Source organism: Meriones unguiculatus, chromosome 14 (genome assembly GCF_030254825.1).
Source record: "Meriones unguiculatus strain TT.TT164.6M chromosome 14, Bangor_MerUng_6.1, whole genome shotgun sequence".
Classification (NCBI taxonomy): Eukaryota; Metazoa; Chordata; class Mammalia; order Rodentia; family Muridae; genus Meriones; species Meriones unguiculatus.
The window spans coordinates 86,528,375-86,550,793 of record NC_083361.1 but is presented as its reverse complement, the minus strand read 5'-3'; the positions used below and the strand labels follow the sequence as shown (position 1 = coordinate 86,550,793).

The window sequence follows — 22,419 nt, the reverse complement described above, 5'->3', positions numbered from 1 at the left end:
GTACTGGGAATTGGTCCAGGGCACCTTCTCTTGCCAGCATGGGCTGACATAAACATTCCTGTTGCCTTCTTTGTTTTTAGTTCTGGCTTGATTCTCATGGAAAGGACTAGAAGGCTGCGGTGACAACAGGCCACTGTCAGATGCTTTGCGTGGTTCTGGCAGCTTTCTATAGCATGGTATCTTAGACGAATCTCTTCCTTTTCCTTCTTCATTGTTCTCATGTTTTCTTGAGCCAGCGTTTCTAAAACCCCACTTTTCCTTACTCTTATCTTAAGGACTGCACTCTCAACCCTTCTTTTTCCTCAATCAAAACAATTCTCCTCAGCCATATATATATATATATATTTTTTTTCTTCCTTAAATGTTATAGACAACTACTTTTTCTCAGGGCTATCATGAGGATTAAAGGAGGCAATGCTTTTTAAACCCCTAACAGTCACTTGGCAAATGGGAGGTACCTAGTACGTCATTACCTTTTGATGGTTTTATGAGACACGGGCATTCAGATGAAGATTTTGCTGACTCCCAACACTGAGGAGAGCAGCTATGTGCAGAAAATTGAGCAGCAGAACCTCTGAACTCTTACCTGGACAGAGAAGTAACTACAGAGCAGGAGAGCGTACTCCAAACATTTCCTGAACAGATAATATGTAAACTTCTGTTTCGAAGCAGGGTAGACTACTGGACCAGACTTGAATTTCTTGTCAGAAACAGCTTAAAAAATTGTGGTCATGGGCCTGTAAGATGGCTCAGTAGGTAAAGGTACTTGCCATCAAGCTTGATAAACTCAGCTTAATGCCTGGGACCCTCACGGTAGAAGGAGTGAACTGAGGACTCCTGGAAGTTGTCATTTGACCTCTATTTGGTTGATATGACATGCCCCAGCCTGATAAATAAATATAAGAACATAAAAAATATGGTCAAAATACATGAAAGTTTTCAAGACACAGGCCACCAAGCAATGAAAGACAGTGGTGTCTGAGGAATAGAAACAATTTGCTCAACTTACTGTCAGAACAAGTTTCCAGGCTAAGGACAGTGTGACCACCCTCTGAACTGAGTAGAACAGGGAGTTCACGAAGGTGGCTAGAGTTCAGACGGCAGTAACAAGGAGAGCAGAAAGAGATCCTGGGAAATATTCCGAGGCCCCAAGTCTTCAGCTGAGTAGTGCTTAGGATACACTTATGAATAAAGTAGCTGAAGCTAGAAACAGAACCACCTAGAAGGATTAGAGAAAATTATCTCTAGAGCTCACACAGGTTTGGGAAATGACTGGCTTTCCCCAAGGCACAGAGTAGTAAGAATATGGGACACAGGCAATGCCGTCAACTAACTAGCCACAGCTGCATTAGCAGAACACGGCAGGCAACAGCAGCAGAACTCACGGCTTTATATGTTACACAGGGTCACAAAAGAAGTCTCAGTAAACTTTAAAGGATGAGTATGTTACTGATCAACTGTGTAATTAAACTAGGAATCTAAAGCAGAAATATATCTGAAAAGACTCCTAAAAATTTGGAAACTCAACATCCTTGTAACTAAGTCACCACTCAATGAAGACACTGAAAAAAGCCAGTTACAAAGTACCTTGGACTGAATAACACATTAATAGAACATGCAAAGAACCTAAAGGAATATGTAGCAGAAATGTTTTTACCAAATGCCTCCACAAGAGAGGGGGAAAATGTCTAAAATCAATACCCCAGGCTTCTACCTGAAAACAACCATGAAAGAGCAAATTAAATCCAAATTAAACAGAAGAAAGGAAATAAGGAAATAATTAAAATATAAGCAGAAATTAATAAAACAGGAAACAATATGAAAAAAATTCAAGGAAAACAAAAGTTTGTTCATTGTGGAGAGCCGTCTGTTTGATGACCTTCCACTAGAAAAGAATGATCAGGAAAAAAGAGGAGACCAAACCACCCAGGAATAAGAGTGCTGACTGACATCCCTACAGACGCTCCAGATACTCAAAGAATAAGCAAGACTAGCATAAACAACTTCACGCCTGTAACTTTGGAAGTCTGGATAGAACAGACAAAATTTTTACAACTACAACAAAAAACCCCCAAACCAAATTAATCAAAATCTTTCAACAGTCTTGGGAGAACAGTCTTGGGCTGGGCACAGGGGGAGAGTATCTGCAAAACAGGGGCAGAGGAAGGAAGGACGTTCAAGGTCAGCCTGGCTTACAGAGGGAGTTCCAGGACAGCCAGGGCTATAAACGGAGATTCTGTCTCAGAAACTCAGCCTTTCCCCAGCACTTTTTAAACTTTTACTTTGGAGACACGGTTTCAATAAGTTGCCCACTGGTCTTGAGCTCACTACTAGCCCAGATCTTGAACCTGAGTTCTTCTGATTCAGCCCTGCCAGTAGCTGAATTACAGACCTGTGTTACCAAGGTTAGTGTCTTAAGACATTAACTATATACTCACTATGTAGCCTAGTCAAAAGCACATGCTAGTAGTATTTAACCTACCCAAATTCAAGACTTACAAAATTACAGTAATAGTCCAGAACAAAGGTCCATCACTGGGTAGAAGAACAGCAAACAGCTACAATATTGCTCAGCAATGAAAATAACCAGAACTGTCAACATACAGTAACAGCATGCGTGATCCTCAAAATCATCACATTGAGTTTTTTTAAAAGAGTTTTTTATTTATTTTTAGTTCACTGGTGTTTTGCCTGCATATATGTCTGTAGGAGGGTGTCGGAGCCCCTGAAACCAGAGTTGCACGCAGGTGTCAGCCACTATGTGGGTGCTGGGAATTGAACCTGGACCCCCTGGGAGAGCACTCTTAACCCATAAGCCATCCCTCCAACCCCTCTCACTGAGTTTTTAAAGTTCCACACAAACAGTAGATACGATTCCCTTTATCTAAGTTCCAGAAAATTCACACTAATCTGAAGTGTCAGAAAGTAGATCAGTGGTTAACCAAGGAACAGAAGATGAACGTGATTATAAGAGAGAATGAGGAAAGTTTGAGAGAGTAATCAATATGTTTGTTATTGTAATGCAATGCTTTCACTGGTGTATACATACGTCAAAACATATTAGAATGTGTACATTAAACATGTGTGGTTGAATGTATGTTTTCAACCTTCAGTAAAGCTGCTGAAATATCAATAAAGCTTGGAAATCTAAATGTCAACTGGTCACATGGTACATAAAGATTTAACACAACCACTAATGGCACTAGAAATAAAACCTCTAGTGATTGTTGAAAAAACTATGCAGTAGTTAAAATGACAAAGATCAGAAGAACACAGAGAAGTCCACAGAGTACAGACAAGTGGTCTGAGGGCTGCAGAGGCAGGCACTCTGGGTTCAAGTGCCATCTCTTCTCATTCACAAGCCGTAAGGAGATAACAGAAAACCATTATGGGTTTTTTTCATTATTGTTTTGTTTGTTTTTTGAGACAGGGTTTCTCTCAAAAACCCTGTAGCCTTGGCTATCCTGGACTCACTTTGTAGACCAGGCTAGCCTAGAACTCACAGAGATCCACTTGCCTCTGCCTCCCAGAGTACTGGATTACAGATATGTACCACTGTGCCTGCCTGTAATCTATTACATTTTTACAAATGTGAATTAGTAATTTCCTAAAAGCTCCCATTACACACAAAATAAAGTTGACAACAATTACATATTATTCTATTACTTAAAGAAAATATTACCAGATTTTTTTTTTTTAATTTTGTTTTGGCTGCCCAGGCTAGCCTCAAGCTCCTCCTTTTCCCTTAGCTTCCCAGATAGCTGAGGTTATGTGCCACCATATCTTGCTCATTGTCTTTTTGTGGGATATTCTAGTGATTTTAGATGCACATACACACTTTACTTAACCACACATTTCTGTAATGAGATCTGAGAAATGTGCATTGTATTCACTTTCCCTTTTATTTTTTCAAGACTATGTAATAACAAACATTAGCAGTATTTCTCCCAGGGTTGGGAAAAATAGAGTAAACACATCACCACTAGTCACTAGTATTATTTAGAAAGACTTACTGTCATTATTTTAATTGTGTGTGTGGGGGGGGGAGGTATACAAACATGAATGCAAATGCCCAGAGGTCAAAGGTGTCAGATTCTGCTGGAGCGAGGGTTGCAGGCTGTTGTAAATCTCCTGATGTGGGTGCTGAGAACTGAGGTTCTAAGGAGAGTAAGCGGTGTGTGCTCTAACTCCTGAGTCATCTCCCCAGCTCCCTACTATAGTGATTCTGCGGCAAAACAGAACTCTTGGATTTCAGTCTTCTGATCTATTATGATCATGGATCCTTTGACCAATGCTCATCACCCTTGTTTCCTAACCATCCCAGCCTCGGGGGAACACTACTTAACTTTCTACTTCTATGTGTGTGCGCACACATGTAGTGGTCAGACTGAGGCCATCAAGCTTGATGGCAGGCACTTTCCTCTGCAAATCTGCCTGTTACTGGGATTAATAGTGTACTATGACTACGCTGAAGGCAAAGAATAATAATATTATGGCTGGTTGTACTTCTTTAAGTGGTGAGAAATTTCAGTCCCACCCTCTTTTTGGTCTTGGCAATTGTCAAGGGAGACAAGATCTCTCCATGTGTAGATATTAACTTAGACACAGTCAGCACCTAGCAAAGAAGAGTTCTCTGAGGGCCTGCTTGCTTAATGTGGTAAACTAACCTGAGTTTACTAGAATCTGCAATGCTGACTTCAACACAAGTGTGGGATTTTAGAGCATGGGACCTAGTTCAATGAAAAAGACTGCTGCCCATTTGAAAGTACCATAAATATGAGAGCAACTGAAGATTTTTTACTTTGCAAGTATATTCTTTTAGCAGTTTCTATTTGTCTCACTATAGAAATCCATTCTTTTAATTGGGATTAGCTCAAGCACCCACAAACAGGTTTTGTAATTCAAAAACAAATTCCATGAGGCTGTAAGGACTGTCAGGACTATCATGCAGACTGAGCAGTAAAGGTTAAGCACATTCGTCTCCATGCCTTTCAACCACATTATTCAGCAAAGTCTCCAAGATGACTGGATCAGGACTGATTTCTATGCAATTCTGAAAATGTCAGCTCCCTAGGGAGGCTGCACAACACAGCACACTGTCAGACTGCCTTAGCTCAACTGTGAGGGAAGCGGCTGAAACAGGAAGCCATGCAGATAGTGTCAGTTATCCTCAAATAAAAAAAAAAAAAAAAAAAAAAAAAAAAGACGAAAAAGAATAAAAATAAACCCAATCTCAAACAAGGGACAACATATTCTGTTTGATCCCATTCTTGGAATCTGTATTGCAGAAAACAGCCCTAAAATTAAAAAGAAAGAACTTCAGTTGTTTCTCAGTATCCAAGGAAGACTGACTCCAGGATCCCTTGTGGATACCAGAGTCCACGGATGCTCAGGCCCCTTACATACAATGGTACAGTATTTAAATACAACTTATGCATATCTAACAAACTGTACATGCTACAGAAATTGCTGTGTTGTATACATGTATAAGCAGAAAGTTTCTATTTTCAGTATAGATGCAACTTTAAAAAAAAACACTTTTAGATTTGTGGCTGATTGAATCCATATAAAAGCCAGGAATATGAATGACTAATACGTATATGCAAATGTTACATAAAATGACTATAGAGACTCTAAAAGGAAGACTATGAAGATCATCTAGTGACAAGGAACATTAGACGAAAAATTGTGCAAAATTAGGGTCTGAGTTTAAGTGAGAGAAGACAGGAAAGTAAGAGAAGGGAGGGATGAGGGATTTAGTGGCTCATGGGGTCCCTGGCAGTAATGCACTTTCAGGTATACATGTAGACTCCAGTTACCCAACAATTAAGTATCTCTCTGCCCCCTTATTCTCCCTCTCTCAAACTGGATGGCCTCTAACCCTATCTAGGTCTGCCTTTAACCTAGGGTCTCCTGAATCTGCCACCTGAGTGCTGGGGTAAAAGCGTGAACCACCATGTCCCTCAACCCTTCTGTTCAGATGTGTCACCACATTCTGGGGTTCCCTTCACTCCTCCCTCCTGTGTTCTATATGACATCAGGAGACACGAGGAAAAGTGATCATGTAAGTATGGTTCTCTAAGAAAAACAGACTATGTAGTCTAATAACATTTACCTTCCATGAGACACTCTTTAGCTACATTGTTAATGTCTATTATAGTCATCATGTTCCCCAGACGACCAATGCTTTTGTTGGCATCTGAAAGATGGAATGAAATGAAGAAAATATTTGGTTGCCAGAATGTGTATTTCATCTTCATGTTCCTCAGCCAGCTCTCTGTCAGTTTAAAGGGGTACAAAATTCTCTGAATTATTTCAATGTTACTTAATAAAAAGGTTAAATAAATACTGGGGCCTCCTTAAGCTTTTTGTTACTAAAAGGTTTCCTTCAGTTACATGACTGAATACAACCTCCAAGCTGAGAAAGGGAATACACAGGCTCTGTAAGACTGGCTAGGGGCAGGAAAGGTGGGGTAAAATTACAAAGTGCTGCTCCCCAGAGGCTGACACTTCCCAGTGAGCTGATGTCCACAGTCCCTATGCACATGGCACTTACCTTCTCCCTTCAGGCTAGGAGTATAGCTTCTATTTAGCTCTTATTAAAGTCCATCAAGGGCTACTTCAGACAACATTTCTCTATGGTGAACTCTTCCTGAGGTTTTCTGATAGTATGTCACAGAATCAAAGGTTCTGGAGTTACAGGAGATCGTAAGAGTTGGTTAACCTGTTTTCTCCTTCCTCCAATGTCCATCCTTTTTGCCTTTCTGAACGGGGATTGAGCATCTTAGCCAAAGTCATCCTTCCTGATTAGCTTCCTTAGGTGTACAGATTTTAACATGTTTATCCTATATTAGATGTCTAATATCCACTTCTATATATACCCTGTATATACCCTGGGTGTCTTTCTGCTTCTGGGATACCTCACTTAGAATGATCTTTTCCAGTTTCCACCATTTACCTGCAAATTTCATGATTTCCTTGTTTTTTATCGCTGAGTAATATTCCATTGTGTAGATGTATGACAATTTCTGTATCCATTCCTCAACTGAGGGGCATCTGGGCTAACAGGACAGGAGCCTACCACAGAGGGCCTCTGAAAGGCTCTACCCTGCAGGGTATCGAGGCAGATGCTGAGACTCATAGCCAAACTTTGGGCAGAGTGCAGGTAATCTTATGAAAGAAGGGGGAGATAAGACCTGGAGAGGACAGGAGCTCCACAAGGACAGCAACAGATCCAAAAAGTCTGGGCACAGGGGTCTTTTCTGAAACTGATACTCCAGCCAAGGACCACTCATAGAGATGGCCTGAAACCCCTGCACACAGGTAGCCTATGGCAGTTCAGTATCCAATGGGCTCCATAGTAATGGGGACAGGAACAGTTCCTGTCAGAGACAGGAACTGATTGGCCTACTCTTTGATCACCAACCCCTGAGGAGGGAGCAGCCTTACCAGGCCACAGAAGAAGAAAATGCAGCCACTCCTGATGAGACCTGATAGATTAGGATCAGAGGGAAGGAGAGGAGGACCTCCTTTATCAGTGGACTTGGAGAGGGACAATAGGTGGGGAAGAAGGAGGGTGGGGTTGGGAGGGGAAGAGAGAGGGAGGTACAGGGGGGATATAAAGTGAATAAACTGTAATTAATAAACATAAACAGAAGAAATGCAAAAAAAAAAAAAAAGAGTTGGTTAAACTAATATTTCCTAAGAAATCCAGAGAGGGGTGACTGATCAATTTGATGTAAATGATTTGGAGTTTGCCACACAGAGACCTAGTCACATACTGTCATATAAAGGTCAGCAGGCTCTCCTAGCTGCTAAACACTGAAGAAAGACCAAGTCCCATTCACCTTCAAGATATCCAGGAAAGAAGCAAAAACCGAGTTTATACATGCCTGCTCATCAAAATTCATCTCCACAAGGTGCTAACTCAAGTGCAGCCATTTTGACTGGTTGGAAGCAGGGCTGCGACACAGCATGAAGAAGCTTGTGCCTGGAACTTGCTGTCATCATAACCTCTACAGCAGAACAACCTGAGGTCGACAGGAAATTTAAAGGTCTGACAGAAAGATGTTCTTTTCATGATATGGAGCAACTCTGCTCCAATGACAACAGGACAAGCTCTTCTAACCACAAAGTCATGCATGATTTCCAATGCTGCAAGCCAGATTACCATTAATAATGAAATAAAAATCTGACTGACTTTCAATTCACAGAGATAAATCCACTTGCCTCTGCCTCCTGAGTGCTGGGATTAAAGGTGTGGGCCATCACCACCAGAGTAAAAATAAACTTTCAATAGATTGTTTTTTCCTATAATGTATACTCTCACAGAATCTTTTTATATGTATAAATGTATTCCCATTAGAAAATCAGAGTGCTTTGTGAAAAATGTGACAAAGCTTCCAGGAATGTTTCTAAAACTCTGACTAATTTATGTAACAAGGATACCTAACGTTTGCAGGGCACAAACATTAAGAGGTGCCATGAATGAAATCAGCTTTTTGTTTACTACTATTGCATTCTTGCATTTAACTACTCAATTCTTCCTTCAAAAGTCACTAAGTTTCTCCTGGGTACCAGGACACTTTGGTATCAGGGCACTTTGCGGTGTGGAGCAGAGCCAGAAGACATAGCCATTATATTCTAGAGAGAAAGCAGACAATAAACAAAAGAAAACAAAGCAGAGAAACAAACACTGGTAAATTCCATTAAGAAACTAGCAGAATGAGCTCTGGACTTGAAGGAAGAAAACAAGATGTGTGCTGGTTATTACCCGTCAAACCCTCCATGCACTGAATTCTTGTTCAGCCCGATAGTTGAACTCACATTTAGTCTAACCTAGGATATGTGTGTTCATATGTATGTGGAGGCCAGAGGTTAGCCTTGGATCTGTTCTTTAGGCACCATCCACGTTGTTTTTTGAGACAGGAATTTCCCAATTTGGCTAGCTACCCTGGCTGATTGGTGAGCCCCAGGGATTTCTGGTCTCCGCCTTCCCAGCATGGAAGGAATCACGAGCATCAAGTCTGGCTTTGTTACACGGGTTCTGGCGCTTGGACTCAGATCCTCACTGCTTGCATGATAAGCCCTTTACTGACTGGGATAGTTTTCCAGCTCAGACCCTGTAACTTTCTAACTGTTCATGTTCATTTCACTAGGCAAGATTCTGAGAATTTCAGAAACACTAGATTTTTCTCTTCTACTACTTTTAGCTAAAATGTATATTTACCTTATAAATGTAATAATGAGTTTGGGGGACAAACACCAATAGTCCAATTATTGGCAAAGTATTCTTTACTGTATTAAAAAACAAAAAACACTAACACACTTGTTTTCTCCTCCCTCTTCTCTTTCCTATATTACGTTTACATGAAGTGACTGACGGAAGAAAATATCCTCCCACTATTTTTATTTTAGATTTTTACCAAGTTTGGCCACAGAGCAAACAACAGTGGAGGTCAGCCAGCCCATGAAACCCAAGCAAAGAAGCTGTACCGCGTGTAGCGTGCCGTTGCTGGTCACTGCTGGCGGGCAGGCCCACCGTTCATTTTCCAGTTCCTCCATCACTTGGTTCATGGCACTCTTTAGCCATGTATCTACAGAAACTCCGATCTGCTTTAGCAGGTCCAGTCGGGCCTCGGCTTTCAATTTGATTATCTAAGAAAACAGCAAAACAAATGAAGTTAGAAATCAAAGCAACTTTTTCCTCACACTGATGAAATTATTTCCAACTTATTAACAATCTTAATATTTATCAGCAATTGTTAGGTATTAATTTTTCATCTACAGAAAAGAGAAATGAACACAAGAATATGAAGTATTCTTACTGATTGCTTTGGGGGTTGCTGGGGACTGAGTGCAGGTCCTTGCACACGAGAAGCATGAGCTCCCGTACTCAGCCACACCTGCTGTACCTCGTATTCCAACAAGAATTAATCAACCACTACAGAATCCTTAGTCTCCGTATTTACATCTTCAATTTCTGCTCACCGAAAAAGTTTCTTTCATCTATTGCAGAGTACCACATGACTTTTATTCTACTTAGCAATAAAAACAGAATGGAAGCATACAGAGAAGAGACTTGACAAAGCAGATTAATAATCGTGGGAGGGAACCATTCATGTTGGCAGGAATTACAAAGAAAGCATGAAGAATATGATAAAACGTTAGCCAGTGTTTTTGTCTTTTGGGGAAGTATTTATAATAAAGTAAACAACAAAAATAATGTAAATGATAATATGAGTTAGAAAAAAGGAAAAACAGAAATGATTACTGTCAGTTTCTCTGAAGAGTTCCGTGATCTCGTCAATACAAAAATTTTAATATGACAATCCTGCCCTAATAAAATATGCCCTTACATCTGCCAACTAATTTTGGCATGGCTATTATTGATTATCCAATAAGTGGAAACCGAGTGAGGGCTCACTTGAAGACAGTTTTACAGATATTTAAAACTAAGATAATGATGTGATATCATGGCTCTACTTTTAGTAAGAAAATTATCTTTGTCAGGAGAAGTAAGACACTCTGCTGTGGAACTCTTACAGCATATTTAGTCTTAAACTAACAGTGAGTTTGGCCCACTAATATGAGCAACAGGTCACTGATGTAAATGGAGACGGTGTGACCTATTACTGCTACACTAAGAGCGAGGTGGAAGTGTGGTAGTTAAGGAACCAGACAGGGACCCCATAGTGGAGGCTTGGAATGGAAAATATATAGCCACACCTTCAGAAGAGTCTGAGACTTGTCTCCAAATAGTCATTCCTGTCTCATTAAAGTTTCACCCCCAGTGGAGACACAACAAGAACAACTCTTTCACCACAAGCCAGTGCTGACCGCTCAGCAACTGCCTGACCAGCTCCTGGCCAGCACCTTAGTGTAGAAGTTCTGGACCCTGAGCTTACAGGGAAGAAGCTATTCCCTGAACACTTTGCTCTTCTCTCTATGGAAGCTTGAGGGCCAGACTGTGCCAGGAATAATGTAGAGGCGGCTACAGAGACAAATGGCAAGTCTATTCTACATAGCTCACCTACACGGGACTGAACTCAAAACATGCTCACGCTCCCCATGCTTGCTTGCGCGCATCTCCTTCACGCAACTACGGTAACATTTTCTCCAGACTTTTAAAGGGTATCTGAAATCCAGTAGTTCAGATGACGCCTCAGTGAGCACAGCAATCCCTTCCTTGGGTACCCTAATGGAAGCTGGCCGAGAGTCTGAGATGACGCACGTACGCACGTACGCATGCATGTGCAATAGGGGTGTACACGTGGAGGCCAGACTTCAGCGTTGGGTATCTTCCTTATCTCTACATCTTAGGATGATGATGATGATTATTATTTTGAGGCAAGCTCTTACTCTGTAGCTCTGGATGGTATGTATCTCAGTATGTAGACCAGGCTGGCCTTGAACTCAAAGAGATCTGTCTCCCTCTGCCTCCTGAGTGCTGGGTTTAAAGGCAAGTACCACCATACACACAACACATTATTATTACCATTATTTTTTAATTATTTAATTATTTTTATTAGTTACAGTTTATTCCCTTTGTATCCCCCCTGTACCTCCATCTTCCCCTCCCAACCCCACCCTCCCTCTTCCCCACCTATTGTCCCTCTCCAAGTCCACTGATAAGGGAGGTCCTCCTCCCCTTCCCTCTGATCCTAATCTATCAGGTCTCATCAGGACTGGCTGCATTGTCTTCTTCTGTGGCCTGGTAAGGCTGCTCCCTCCTCAGGGGTTGGTGATCAAAGAGTAGGCCAATCAGTTCCTGTCAGGAACTGTCCGTGTCCCCATTACTATGGAGCCCATTGGATACTGAACTGCCATAGGCTACCTGTGTGCAGGGGTTCCAGGCCATCTCCATGAGTGGTCCTTGGCTGGAGTATCAGTTTCAGAAAAGACCCCTGTGCCCAGACTTTTTGGATCTGTTGCTGTCCTTGTGGACCTCTCCAAGTCTTACTATTTCCTCCTTTTTTCATAAGATTCCCTACACTGCCCAAAGTTTGGCTATGAGTCTCAGCATCTGCCTCCATACCCAGCAGGGTAGAGCCTTTCAGAGGCCCTCTGTGGTAGGCTCCTGTCTTGTTCTCTGTTTTCTTCCTCTTCTGGTGTCCATCCTCTTTGCCTTTCTGAATGGGAATTGAGCATCTTAGCCAAAGTCCTCCTTCCTGATTAGCTTCCTTAGGTGTACAGATTTTAGTATGATTATCCTATATTATATGTCTAATATCCACTTATGAGTGAGTATATAACCTGTGTGTCTTTCTGCTTCTGAGATACCTCACTCAGAATGATCTTTTCCAGTTCCCACCATTTACCTGCAAATTTCATGATTTCCTCGTTTTTTTTTTATCACTGAGTAATATTCCATTGTGTAGATTACCACAACTTCTGTATCCATTCCTCAACGAGGGGCATCTGGGCTGTTTCCAGCTTCTGGCTATTACAAAAAGTTGCTACAAACATGGTTGAACAGATGTCCTTGTTGTACACTTGAGCCTCTTTTGGATATATACCTAGGAGTGGTATAGCTGGATCTTGAGAAAGTGCTATTCCTAATTATCTGAGAAAGTGCCAGATTGCTTTCACATTATTTTTTGAGAAAAGACTTCTCAGTGAGTGTGGAGCTCACTGATCTGTCTAGAATGACCAGTCAGTGAGCTCCAGGATCTACCTGAGTCCACCTCCCCAGGGCTGGTATTCCATGGGACTAGGGACTGAGCTCAGGTCCTCTTGCTTGCACAGCAAACACTTTACTAATTGAGCAATCTCTCACCTCGAATCTTTTCTCTACTTATAATGCTATATTATGTTCCCTGGGGTATATATCTGGCCATCAAAAAGAAAACACTTCCTAATCTGAAACTCAAGCCTGCTGCCTTGCTTTTGTGCCTGCTGGGTCTGCATGACCTCCCTCTGTGCTGCTCCTTCACTGGACTCCTCATGCACTACTTCCCGCCTTCGACCCAGCCTGAGTCCCACCTCTGCCCTGACGGCCCTCCTGCCTCTGCGGCCCATTCCTGGACAACTGTACTTTACAGTGTTTCATAGCCTTGGCTTTATGTCTTCCTAACAAGAATACACGATTTTGTTTGTTTTTTGAGTCTTTCTTCATTAGTCTTCAACATGTGTGTGCAAGGTCCTCAGTGAATTGGCTCCAACCACAATTAGTTAGTCTCCTTTCCATAACCAAATTTTCTTACTGATATTTTGACACTATCATATCCAACTGCTAAAGCCCTACATAAACTATCACTTTATTGCTTCTCGTTTCAGCTTTCCTCTTGTAGGGAAGGGAGTATTCATCATGGGTATCTTTTTTGTGAGAGAGGTTTCACAACTGTACAACTCTAAAAAAGTCCTACAACTCCAAAAAAATATTAAAATCCACAATTACATATTTTTTTGTTTGGTTGGTTGGTTTTTGCTCCCTTTCTTCTTAGCCAAATCTTCGCTCATTCCCCTGGATCCAGGGTACCTTCCAGTATAAAGATATTCTTAGCATCTGAACACACATTTTTTTTTTTTACCATTTTTTCTCCCATTAATTTGATTGACTTATTTAACACTCTGTGAAAACTTTAAAATGAACCCATTCCTTTTGCTATTAAATGTTTCATAACTGTGGCTCTTCACAGTAAGTTCAGACTTTTTGTTGTAGGTGCTATAGGTACACATAAATATTACCGTGGACACAAAGAGGGTTCATTGTCTCCAACTTTGTACCTGTGTAGAAACTCAATGTCTTTCTTTCTTTTTTTCTTTCTTTTTTTTTTGACAGGGTCTCTCTGTGTAGCCTTGACTGACCTGGACTCACTTAGTACACCAGGCTGGCCTTGGACTCAGAGATCTGCCTGCCTCTGCCTCCCCGAGTGCTGGGGTTAAAGAAGTACAACACTGTGCCCGGCCTGAAGACTCAGAATTCAAAGGTCCATGTCACAACTGTGACGTTGTGCCTGGAACTGAGTGACACATGGCAACCGGCAGCTGTCCTATTGTCTTACCTCTGCTTTGCGGATACTTTCTCTAGCTTCGTCTACTTTCTGTTCCAGCTCTGCTCGGCTTTGTTCTGATAAAGCAACTCCATGACATTCTAGGTCATTTAGAACCTGTCAAAGAAAATAAAGATCACTTTTTGTTCTCATGCTCTTGAGTATTTATGTAATTCCAAAGGGTTCAGTGGCTAAAGCCATGACTCATTTTTAAACTTTTTATTTAATCAAGTTTTAAAAATCGAAAGACGCAAAATAGGAAGAGTCCTTGTCAACTTCCCCTGCTGCTAAAACCTTATAAAACCCTGCTGTAAAAGTCCCTTGGCCCCCAAGATGCATTTCAAGATCTCCAGTGGATGCCTGAACCACAGCAGTGTGGAACCTTGGATTTACTATGGTTTACTGCAGTATTGCACATAATACCAGAGTTGACCTGCCTTTCCATGGTTCATAAGCTGGCGCCTCCCTGGTACTGGCGATGCATGGCAAGGCCACAATTAAGTGGAATCTGATGTTATTTGAACACCAGCACTGTGATACGACGACAGCTCATCTGATAAGAGTTGGCTACGAAATAACTCACAGGTGAGGCAGTGGACAGTTGGATATGCTGATAAAGTAGTCTACAACCCAGCTTGGGACAGAGCGGGACTTCTATTATGCTACAGAAGGGTGGGCATTTCAACACTCATTGCTGGCTTATTCATTTTCCATTTAATATTTCTGGACCTTAGACAACTGGAGCCATGATGAAGAGTAAAATAGGGGCATCTGCTGTCCTAGGGCATAAAGCCAAGGAATTGAAAGATACAATCTATACTTTACTTTCATTGCATAACTGACATGTACAGCTTTGATTTTTTTTTTTTTTTAATTTATGGGTGTGGAGTTTGTGTGTGTGTGTGTGTGTGTGTGTGTGTGTGTGTGTTTAAACAGTCTTATGAAACTTGGGCTATTCTCAAATTCACAGGTGTCTGGCCTTGAATTCTGATCTCCCAGCTTCTAACTCTCTAGTTCTAGAATTATAGATCTGTACCACCACGCCTGCCTTATTAAGGAGTATTTCTGCAAAACGATTCTGCAAAGCAATGAAAGTCCTCACTGCCGCACAGTGCACACGAAGCCGTCACACACTCTATAACAGGACACTACTACCCCGTCAACCTGTACTTTTCCAAGTCATAGTTACAAAAAATCTTGTCTGCGGAGAGGGAAAGTGATGGATCCTTTCCTCACTATTTCTACCAAACCCTGTCCTGTGTGCAGAGGCTGACCTCGTTCTTCTTAGAGCACACACTCAAGTCTAGCAGCACAACGCTTTGTACTGAGAGTGCGGCTGCTGGGTTGTCAAACTTCCCAACACTGCAAACGGCACTACACAAAGAACCCGTGCAGCGACTCTTTGAACACACACATAAAGTGAAATATGTCCATGTTGTTTCTTTGCTCACTGTCTTGCACTGCTGGTGGCGAAGCCGGTGTGGTATTAGTGATCTTTACCATGTACTTCTTTATTTTAATACTAGTAGGCACTGTCAAATTATATATACCATATTTAAATATAAATCTTATATTTTAATTCTATTATTAATAATAATTCTATATTATAATATTAATAGACATACCCAAAAGGTTGTACTGTACCTGCCTTTCCTTATATCCTGACCACAGGCCACTGTGGTCAAACTTTAACCTTATGCTAACACAGAATTTTGAAAACTTGATTTCATTTTTATGATTTTACAGAAAGCATAGTTTCACTTGTTGCTGTCTACCTGTATTTCTATTTGACTGCATGTATGTGTGTATAAGCATGCACGAGCACATTTGCCAATGCAGGTGTTGTGTAGAGCCAGAAGCTGATGTTAGTTGGAGACCAGCCTGGTCTACGTAGTGTGTACCAGGATAGCCAGGGCTAAGTACAGAGGAGACCACCATGTGTCAAAAAGAAACAAACAAACAAACAAACAAAAAACAAAAAACTTGTGAGATTTTCAAAGCAGGTAAGAGTTAAAAGCATAATTCTAAGTGTTGAGAAAATACAGGGAAAACATAATAAGATTTTTCACATTAATAAAATTCAACTCCTTGGAGCTGGAGAGCTGGCTCAGTGATTCAGAACACAGGCTACTCTTCCAGAGAACTCAGGTTCAATTTTCAGCACCTACATGGCAGCTCACAACCATTTATAACTCTAGTTCCAGTGGATCTAATACCGAATGCCCTCTTCTGACCTCTGTGGGTCTCAAGTACACACGTGGTGCACAGGAAAACAAAAATAAAAATAAAATTTAACTCTTTAACTCTGTCTAAAATCTCATAAAAGGCTTCTGTGACAATCTCTTTCCCACCTCCCCCATTCCCAAAAGAAACAGTCTAGATAGGAAGCCACTGAAGAGAACTTTTAAAAACTGATCGGGATCCTGAAATGTAGTTATTCACAGCTGATGGCTTCTGGCAGGGTGCAGGTGAGGAAAAACTGGTTTTTTAAGGGGCTAGAGTTTGACCATCCTCCAGTGAGTCTCTGGAGAACACAAACTGGACACTGTCTTCTTTCCCTTTGGGGGAGTTCACAAGGAAGGGGACTGGGACTGAGAAGACTGAGAAATGAATGTGATCGGGGTGCATCATGTGAGACCCCCAAGAACCAACACAACATTGTTGAAAGTAGCGTCTGTCTAAAGTCCGACTTAGCTGCACACAGCCAGTGTGCTCCGCCATACTTACCCGCTGCTGATGAAGAATAGTTTTGTGCTCACGTGCCACACGTGTGGCCCATTTCCGAGCCTCCTTATTTAGACTGTGTTCCTCTGTGGTACCAGTTTCTGATTCTAATTGTCGACTCTACAACACAAGAGAGAACAAAGAGAGAGTGCTCTTATCTCCACTGCAGCGTCTCCCGATCTGTGGGTGGACCAGAGGGTCTCTCCTTCATCAGCACTGTGGTGCGAGGCATGCCCACCAAGGCGGGAAGCAAGGTCCCCACCACAGAAAGCCAGTGTTAGACAGCACACAGAGATTAGCAGCTCAGTGACTGGAGGTCACTGACGAGGAGCTCCTCCCTTAGGGTCCAATTCAGGCACCAACTTCTAACACTGGAAAGTGATCAGTTCTGCCCCTCCTTGTAAGTGGTTCTCAACCTTCCTAATGCTTTAACACAGTTAAACACTTTAACACAGTTCCCCAGGCTGTGGTGGCCCCTAAGCATAAAATTATTTTCATTGCTACTTCATAACTGTGATTTTGCTACCATTATGAATCATAATGTAAATATCTGTGTTTCCTGATAATCTTAGGCAACCCCTGTGAAAAGGTCCTTCGACCCCCCAAGGGTGTCGAAACCCACAGGTTGAGAACCACTGTAAAGCTTCCTGGTCAAAAGAATGGAGTATCTCAGGCCTGGAATGGAGACAGGCATTCTGATCTGCATCAAGAATCAAAACGTTACACATACACTGTTATATTGTTTTTTTCCTTGAGTGAATCCAGATGGGCCTGTCAATCACCTGGCCATCAGTCCATAACCAAGGAAAGCTGATTCACCTGAAGACATGCTAAGAAGAGGGGAGGAATAATCCCCTCAATGAGATAATATACTCATCTCTTCCAGAAACCTCATTTAGACGAGCAGATTGCAGAACTTCCGTCACATAGTACTATTGAGCCTGCACTGTTTTTTTGTTACTCTGAAAGCTCGTGCACACCACAGCACACAGACAGACGCCAGGAGGAAACTTGCAGGAACTGGTTCTCTCCTACCATGTGGGTCCCAGGGACTGAACTCACGTGGTCAGGCTCACTGACAAGTGCCTTTTCCCACGAGCCATCTCACTGGCCCCACTTTCTCACTCCTTCTCTGAACACCTTGACTCCCACCCTGGACTTGCAGCTTGCAGCAGCTTGTCTATCCTGTGGTTGTGTGCTGATCTCACTGCTGGACCTGCCTGCTTGCGTTCCTTTTTTTCCTTCTTTTATGTACATTGATGTTTGACTGCATGCATGTCTCTGTGAGTGTGTCGAATCCCCTGAGACAGGAGTTACAGACAGTTGTGAGCGGCCAAGTGGGTGCAGGGAACTGAACCCATGTCCTCTGGAAGAGCAGTCAGTGTTTGTAACTGCTGAGCCGTCTCTCCAGACCCCTGCCTGCTTCCCTACCTTAACTTGAAAGGCATGGCCTTTTCATTCTCTACTCTGTCTTTCTCCACTCAGCAGCTGTTAGGGCCACTTGCCTGCTTTGGTGGGTTTTTTTCCTCAAATACTAATAAAATTGTCCTTGAGATTCCTTATAGTCTGTTTCTAAATTCCTTTTTTTTTCTTCCTTTTAGAGACAGGGTCTTCTTATGTGGTCCTGGCTGTCCCGGAGCTCACTATGTAGGACAGGCTGTTTTTAATTTTTTAAATTCGCTAATAACAAGAGCACAAGACTAGGAAGACAGTGCAGAAGACAGGTGACTAAGGTCTGCCTTACACTGTCAGGACAACACAGCAAGCAAGACCCAGACTACCAAACAAATAAACAAATAGAACAAATGAAATACAATGAAACAAAATAAAATTATGATCTTTTCAGAAAAAAATTCTAGATCTTTATAGATAATAACACTCCAAGCATTTGTAGGTAGCCTACGGCAGGTTTTCTGTGAGAGACAAGTAAGTCCTTTTGAAAGGCTAAAGAGATAGGGACAACCCCTTTAAACACTTGACCAGCAACACTGAAGTTTCCAGAAAATGAAGCGAGTCTTTCATTGTTGGATACTGTGTCCTCTTACACATAAGAGGACAACATCTATTTACTTAACAGGAGGGCTTGCCACAAATTCTCTTATCACCATCTTCCTCATTTATGAGAAGCTGCTAAATGCAACAAAATTTCCACCAAAGGAAAAAGCCATCCCTCATGTTCTAAACCAGAAGATGGAGGCACATGCCTTTAATCCCAGCTACACGAGGCTGAGGCAGGATGATTTGATTTAGAGGCCAGCCTGGTCTACATAGTGAGTCCAGGACAGCCAAGGCTACACAGAGAAACCCTGTCCTGAAAAACAAACAAAACAAAAACCAACCAAACAAAAATTAATTCTCAGGTAGGGCTGAAGAGATGGCTCAGCAGCTAAAAGAGTACAAACTGCTCTTGAGGAGGACTGAGTTTGGCTTCCTGCACACACATGTCTGTAACTCCAGCTCTACAATAGTCAACACTGTTCTGGTTCTGCAGCACCTGTACTCATGTGCACATAACCACATGCAGAGACAAACACCCATAGAGATAAATTAAATTTCAAAAACTGCAGGAAAATTTCTCCAACAATAGATTTGCCTTTTACATACATTAGGGCAATTAAAAAAATAACCAAAGCTCTTATTTTTTTAAAATTTTATACCTTTTCTTACTATATGAATGTTTTGCCTTGCACGCGTGTCTGTTTGCCACGTGTGCTTTTCCGGGGTGTGTGTTGCATTGGTGCATGTTTCATATCCTCCCAAGTAATTCTGCATTAAAAACTAGTTTCTCTCTTGTACTTTACTCATCTTAGGAGGTTCTGTTTTTTATTTATCTGTTAAAACAGGGTCTTAGATGCAGACCTAGCTAACCTGAAACTTGTTATGTGGATCAGGCTAGTCTTTAACTTTTGGTAGTTCTCCTGCCTCTGCCTTCTGTGGTTTGAGATTACAGACATGGGTAAACCCACCTGACTTTAGAAGGACTTTTGACTTGTATGTACTGCCTAAAATATTGTAATGTGAGGATATAAAGAATACTTTAGAAATCAAAAACTGTGTATGGAAATACAGACATGAAAGTCCCATTTCAGAATTGATCATGAATCAGGCACAGGCACGCGTGTAAATGCATGCACAGGTGTACTAGAGCACACACACGCACACACAGACAGACACAAACATGAACACACAATCCAGTTTGCTAGGTTCCTTTTGGTACCGTATTCTAAACTTAAGTCGTTATAACACATTAAGAAAACTTGAAAGAAGTCCGATCAGTAGGAAACAAGGTAGGCCAAACGACAAGGCTCAGCGCTGGAGAGATGGAGAGGTTGTTAGGAACATGGCCGCTCCTCCAGAAGAGTGGAGTTCACGTCCCAGCTCAACACCCCCACCAGGCAGCTGACAGCTCCTGGGCTGGGGATGCACCGCTCTCTTCTGGTCACACACTCTCACAGGCAGCCACACACAGACAGAAACAAATCTTTGCGGGGGTGTGGAAGGGAAGAAGTAACAGTGACTTTAAGCCTTGATAATAATACTGCAATGACTTATTTCAAGTAGATGTTTTGGAGTTATGTAGGAATACATACGCATGGTGCAATTTGAAACAAATTATATATATATAAAGATTCTCTTAAAAAAAAGAATCTTATTTTCGGTGTGAGGGTGTTCTGTCAGTGTACCACGTGTGCGCCCATTCTCAGTCAAATTCATCCTCTTCTTTCATTAATTGTTATTACGTGCATATGTACTGCATATACATATTTCTAAATATTACCTGCTAAGTCTGTGTGTTACTTATATGCATGTTCTCAGGGCTGACCATTTGGCTGGGTGTTGTTAAGCATGCCACCCTGCTTGATTTGTTTTACGATGTGAGTTCAAGATGTGGGTTCTGGATATCGAACTCAGACCATCATGTTTGCAAGACAAGCACTTTACCGACTTAACTACCTTCCCAGCGTGATAAGAGTCAAGAAAAACAACCTACATGCCCTCCAAATGATAAACAAATAAACAAAATGTGTCATATTCATACAATACACTATTAATCAGAAATAAAATTACAGGTACAAATTCAATAACATGGATAAATCTAAAAGACATGTTAAATGAAAGAAACAAGACACAACAGACTACACACACTGCATGATTTAATTTAGTAAAATATCTAGAAAAGGTAAATTACAGAGACAGAAAGGATCAGTTGCCTGCTGCAGGGAATGGGAATAAAGATGAGGAGGTCTTCTCATGTCATTAAGTGTTCTAGAATTTACTTATGGTGATGCTTAAATAATTTTGCAAACACACAAAAATTGAGTATACTTAGACTGAGTAAATTATAAGTATGCCTCAACAAACTTGTTAAAAAACTTATACCACACCATGGTTTATTGGTTATACCAGTTACTGGACACCAGGAAAATGCCACCATATGCAGTTAAAGCCTTATTCTTTTTCTCTTATTCTTTATTCTTTTTCTGTGAACATTATTAATGAGCTCATCTAGCCCATGGTCTGTAGCATATAGCTGAATGACTTGCATACACAGTAGGGATTCAGTGTTTACTGAAATGGCATATGCTTCAAAACAAGATGAGAACAAGAATGTTTTTAGAAATATAGACTCAGGGCAGAGTTTATTAGTGCTTCCTGCACAGCTGAAGTTCACCTCATAGGATGAATGAGTTAGTAGCCCCTGATTTGGGACTCTTCACTCTACAGTAGGTTTATGCCAAAAGCAGTTAAACAGTGGTTTCATCCTCATGAAGAACACTAGACAATATGGAGAGGAAAAAATACAGAAATACAGGGGCAGGGGTTATTCTTTCTGAGTAAAAAAGAAACCCCCCCCCCCCCCACAAGGGCTGAAGAGCTAGATCAATGGTTAGGAGTATTGTCTGCTTTTACAGAGGACCTGGGTTCAATTCCCAGTACATGGCAGCTCACAGCCATCTGTAATTCTAGACCCAGGGGTTTCAGCACCTTCTTCTGGCTTCTCTGCAGGCACTAGGCACACACAAAGTGCACATACACACATGGAGATAAAAACATATACACATAAAAATTATATACACAAGGGCTGGAGAGATGGCTCAGAGGTTAAGAGCACTAGCCGCTCTTTCAAAGGTCCTGAGTTCAATTCCTAGCAACAACAAGGTGACTCATAGCCATCCATAATGAGATATGATGCCCTCTTCTGGTGTGCAGGTGTACATGCAGGCAGAGCAATTACACATAATAAAAAAAATCTTAAAAATTTTACACACAAAATATTTCATAGTTAATCTGGAATGATTTTTTTTATAAAATCATATTTATCTTCTACTATAAAAAATGTTCCACAAGCATTGAATATTCCTTTTCAGAAGACAAAATGTATAGTAGAAAGAAAATATTAACACTACTATCACAATGGCTATGCAGCACTCACTCATAACAGGACTCTAGTCAAGTTTCTTTTACTTCTTAGGCTCCAGTTCACTTTTCATAAAGGAAGGGTGGGCTCAATGCCCCTGTACTGAGGAAAGTTAAGGTGCTCCAGGTAAGATGAAGAATGAGCACCTCACTTTCTTGGTAAGGAAAACTTTCTAAATGGTAAGTTAAAAACTGAAAGCCATGGGTGATCCATTAAAGGGCCCCTTAGACATATATATGACTTGTATTCCAACCTCAGGCCCCACCCTTCGGTGACATGCAA

At 41.4% G+C, this 22,419-nt stretch overlaps 1 protein-coding gene across 3 annotated transcripts in view; it reads right to left on the bottom strand.

Annotated features, from left to right (window-relative positions):
• Positions 1-22,419, bottom strand: part of Fchsd2 (FCH and double SH3 domains 2) — a 169,443-nt gene that overhangs the window by 16,602 nt on the left and 130,422 nt on the right. For all 3 annotated transcript variants that reach the window (XM_021640968.2, XM_021640969.2, XM_060367675.1), the window contains 3 exons: positions 16,722-16,838; positions 14,007-14,111; positions 9,496-9,657 (listed from right to left, as the gene is read on the bottom strand). In XM_021640968.2, the coding sequence (XP_021496643.1) occupies positions 9,496-9,657; positions 14,007-14,111; positions 16,722-16,838 (384 nt within the window). The remainder of the gene's footprint in view (positions 1-9,495; positions 9,658-14,006; positions 14,112-16,721; positions 16,839-22,419) is intronic.